Source organism: Solanum tuberosum, unplaced genomic scaffold, assembly GCF_000226075.1.
Source record: "Solanum tuberosum cultivar DM 1-3 516 R44 unplaced genomic scaffold, SolTub_3.0 scf00981, whole genome shotgun sequence".
NCBI classification, from domain to species: domain Eukaryota; kingdom Viridiplantae; phylum Streptophyta; class Magnoliopsida; order Solanales; family Solanaceae; genus Solanum; species Solanum tuberosum.
Genome location: NW_006239889.1, coordinates 21,510 through 26,177, shown reverse-complemented (window position 1 = coordinate 26,177; position 4,668 = coordinate 21,510). Strand labels below are relative to the sequence as shown.

The 4,668-nt window shown below is 38.9% G+C and overlaps 1 protein-coding gene across 1 annotated transcript in view; it reads right to left on the bottom strand.

The window, feature by feature from the left end:
• Positions 1-1,604: 1,604 nt before the first annotated feature.
• LOC107059226 (uncharacterized) overlaps positions 1,605-4,668 on the bottom strand; it is a 4,456-nt gene continuing 1,392 nt past the window's right edge. The window contains exons 2-4 of the mRNA XM_015305714.1: positions 2,441-3,925; positions 2,151-2,302; positions 1,605-2,052 (exon numbers count right to left, since the gene is read on the bottom strand). Coding sequence (XP_015161200.1) covers positions 1,605-2,052; positions 2,151-2,302; positions 2,441-3,925 — 2,085 coding nt within the window. The remainder of the gene's footprint in view (positions 2,053-2,150; positions 2,303-2,440; positions 3,926-4,668) is intronic.

Here is a 4,668-nt window from a genome sequence, read left to right as displayed (position 1 = left end):
ATTTTGTCTGTACAATATCTCCAAACCAAGAAAGTAATGCAGCCTTCCTAAGTCTTTTATCCTGAATTGCTCATGTAGGAAAGCTTTCAAAGAACCAATCTCCTTCATGTCAGTACCAGTTAAGATGATATCATCAACATATACAGCCACAAACACTAGAGAGCTTCCATTCTTCTTATAAAATAGGGAATAGTCACTATCTGAATGAATGTATCCTTTTGAGCAAAGACGGATGGCCAGCTTGTCATACCATTGCCTGCTAGCCTGTTTTAAACCATACAAAGACTTCTTCAATCTGCAAACTATGTCACTGCTATCCACTGCCAGGCCAGGTGGTAATGCCATGTATACTTCCTCATTTAAATCACCATGGAGGAAAGCATTATTGACATCTAATTGATACAGATTCCAACCTTTCTTGACTGCTAAAGAATCAGAGTTCTGACTGTGGTCATCTTTACCACAGGTGAGAAGGTTTCATTATAATCTATTCCAGCTTGTTGAGTATACCCCTTCACCACTAGTTTAGCCTTGAACCTTTCTATACTGCCATCTGCTTTGTGTTTAATTTTGTACACCCATTTACACCAAATAACATTCTTTCCTTTAGGCAATTAACTAGTTCCCAAGTATCATTTGCATACAAGGCATCAAATTCCTGTGTCATCGCCACTTGCCAAACAGGATTCAAAATTGCCTCTTCATAAGAAGAAGGTTCAACATCATGTGAAACATTATGGATCAACTACTGGCTATCAGAACATAGTGTGGTAAAACAGACATGATCAGGGTGAGATATGAATGAAGTGAGTGAGTGTTGTGGATCAGGAACATCAGTTATGGGTGGAGAAGGATGTAGATTGGGTAATGAGTATGTGTAATCTTTCAAGTAACGAGGAGTGTGAAGGGACCTAGTTGTTCTTCTAGGTGCAAGAGGAGCATCACCAAGGGCAGAAACAGTAGGGTCAGCAAGAGGTATAGGGATTGCAGGTTCAGTGGTAGGTGCATTATCAGTTGTGGGAGTGTGATCATTAATGACTTCAACCAATGTGTGAGAATTCAACATTTCATCATCAACAAAGTTGTTTGTTTTTACTAGGCATGCAAGGTGACAGTTTTAGAATGATGTACAAGGAACTGCAAGATAGAATTGAAACTAGAACCAACTGGAGCAATAACAAAAGGAAAAATGACTTCATAAAAAAGAACATCCCTGGACACATGAATTCTCTTGGTAGCCAAATCTAAGACCTTGTAACCTTTTGTATTAAAAGGGTATCCAATGAAAATGTGGGGTGTTGTTCTTGGTTCAAATTTGTCCTTATGGTTTTTCAAGGTAGTTGGAAAGCAAAGACATCCAAAACTTCTAAGGTGGGAGTAGGTTGGTTTCTTTTGATATAACAGTTCATATGGGGATTTGTTCTGTAGGAGTTTTGTGGGTAGTCTATTGATCAAATAAGTGGCAGTAAGGACACATTCTCCCCAATATCTCATGGGCAATTTTGACTGAAACAGAAGTGCTCTTGCTGTCTTAAGAAGGTACTTATGCTTCCTTTCCACCACACCATTTTGTTGTGGTGTGTAAGGACAGGATTTTTGGTGTATTATGCCTTTTTCCTGAAAGAACGGGTTGCCTCAGTGCTGGTGAATTCCAGACCATTATCAGATCTGATGGTTTTTAAATTGGTATGAAATTGATTTTCTATGAGGGATATGAAAGCTTTTATCGTTTGAAATGCATTGCTTTTGCACCTAAGAAGTTGTGTCCAGGTTGATCTACTGTAATCATCCACCATGGTTAAGAAATAGTGATAGCCATCATGTGTTGGTACATGATATGGTCCCCATAAATCAATGTGAAGTAGTTCAAACAGTGAGCTGGTTGCAGTTGTACTCTCTGGAAATGGCATTCTAGTTTGTCTAGCCATGGGACATATTGTACATATGAAGGGTTGTTTGCTGGAAAAAGTTAGGGGAATAGTAGATATACTCCTCATTTTTACAAAAGGCACATGTCCTAATCTAGCATGCCATAAGAATTCAGTGTCATGACTGTGAGTATGGTTAATAGCAGAGAAAGAATCAACAGCAGAACATGAAACATGATCAATAGAACAAGCCTCTTTATTGATTTCACGAGAGTATCTTACATTTTGTGGTGAAGCTTGGGATTCACTTTCAATTGAAACTTTCTTGCAGTAGTTAAAAAGAGAAGCAGGTGGACAATTGTGACACTTTGGACAGAAAAATACAGACCATTCCTTGCCTTACCAAGTGCCAGAGGGCTCTTCAGAGAAGGGCCCTGCAGTAAGACAAGAAAAACTGTTAAAACTAACTATTCCTTTGAGTTGAACAGCCAAGCAATGAACAGATATTAGATTGAACTTGAAGCTAGGTATAAACAATACTTTGTACAGAGTCAGTGTTGAATTCAACAAACATCACCAATTTCAGTCACTTTAACTTTGTATCCATTTGGTAAGGTGATTAAGAAGGGATAAGGCAGTGTTCTAAGGTTTGTGAGAGTGTCTCTTGTGTATGTCATGTGATGAGAAGCTCCTGAATCTATGATCCAAGAACCAGCAGTCAATTTTTCACATTTACATGATAAATCACCTATCTCAGTAATAGAAGAATAGCAAGCAAGTATACCTGCTAGGTTTGCAGCTCCACTTGACATGTTCCCTGAGCAATCAGTTCCATTTCCAACCTGCAGAGTCCCAAGCAAATTGAGTAGTTGTTCATACTGGCCTTTGGACAGGTTCAATGGCATTTGCCTTCCCTGCTCAGGAGTTTCTTCACACTGACTTCTATCATCCTCAGAAGAATGCACATTTGCTGCAGATCCTGAGCCTCTTCCTCTTAGGTTTCTTGTGTTGGCTGGGTAACCATGCAGCTTGTAGCATCTATCTTTAGTATGCCCAGTTCGTTTGCAATATTCACAGAACAAGGTTGACCTATTGCCAGAGCTGGAATTCCCTCTAAAAGTATTGGAACTGCTTGCACCTCTGCCTGCACCTCCTCTAGAAGAATTGTAGTTTGCATTGTAGTTTGTATTAAAACCTTTAGGTCCTGCATTGTATTGTGGTGACACAGAGGCATTTAGAGAGGTGAATTCCAAAGCCATGTGACTGAGAGGCTTCATTTCCCTCTGCCTTTCCTCTTGTGACAGAATGGAAAATGTTTGTGCCATAGTTGGTAGATCAGACATAAATGTTTGTGCCATAGTTGGTAGATCAGGCATCATGAGGATGTTTCCACGTACAATAGTATACATCTCATTTAGGCCCATCAAAAAATGTATAAGTCTTCTATCTTGCTCAGCCTTATGCATCCTCGTTTTTCCACCACAAATGCACACACAAGTGCATTGAGAATTGACATCAAGAGTGTTCATTTCTTCCCACAACTTCTTCATCTTAGTATAGTAACCGGTGACATCCAAATTGCCTTGCACAAGGTCATTTATCTCCTTCTGTAGTTGATAGAGTTTGCAACCATTAGTTTGGTCATATCTATCCTCCAACTCCTCCCAAAGTTCCTTGGCATTATTAACGTATTGCAAGCTATCTCGCAGATCTGGTGAGAGAGAATTTAAAATCCAAGAGGTCACCATGTCGTCACACCTTTCCCACTGCATGAAGGTTGGATCTGCAGAATTTGGCTTCACAATTTTTCCATTGATGAATCCAGTTTTACTCTTAACAGATAAAGCCCGAAGAACTGCTCGTCTCCATGACCTATAGCTAGTTCCATCAATAACAGCAGGAAGTAAAGTAGAGCCTGCATTCTCTGAGGGATGCAAATAGAAGGGGGAATTGAAATCCAATCGAGTTAAAGTGTTGGTAGCAGTCGTGTCACCTGGAATGTCTCCCATAGAAGAAGATGAAGGAGAATGCAAATACAGATGAATTATGAAGATGAACTCACAATAAGCAAGTTTGAATCGAAACAGAGGAACAATAATGAGATCGTTCAGAGAAAATCAGGGAGAAGATGACGGCCAGACAAATATCGGCAAATCGAGCTGAATTCAGTGCTCATGACGAGAGAGAGGAGCAGGAATCTTATGGCTCTGATACCATGATAAAACCAGCAGCATAAGCTGTGAAACAATATACTTCCTCCATTAATGGAGGTTGAGCTTTCACCAACAATCAAAGAAGAAGGAAAGAAAAGATATTATTGAGAATGTAAAAACTAAACTGTAATCAATACAATGTATGTGTATATATACACACTGATAGAATAATCCCACTTCTAACAAACGCAACTAACTATTTATGCTGAAATGGTAAACGTGTGATTCCTAACTAACTAACCAACTAACTCTGTGAATGAGCAGTGACTAACTAACTAACTAATTCTATGAATTAACAGTATACACTAACTGATCTAATCTTATCAGTATCTGGTATAATTAATGTTATTGTGAATATATAACCCCAATTATTTCAAACCTAAATCAGTATGAATCTGCTTTATAGTTATGTTATCTGATAATATATAACTTAAGTATATGATACATAACATATTGTCCTCCATAGTTTAGTGCCATCGTAAGATGAAGTCCTTCATTGCCTTTGGTCGCCTCTTCTGTTAACTCTATGCCTTTCTGTAATTTTATCGGAAGTCTGGATCTACCTCCAATAACAGACACCCGTACTC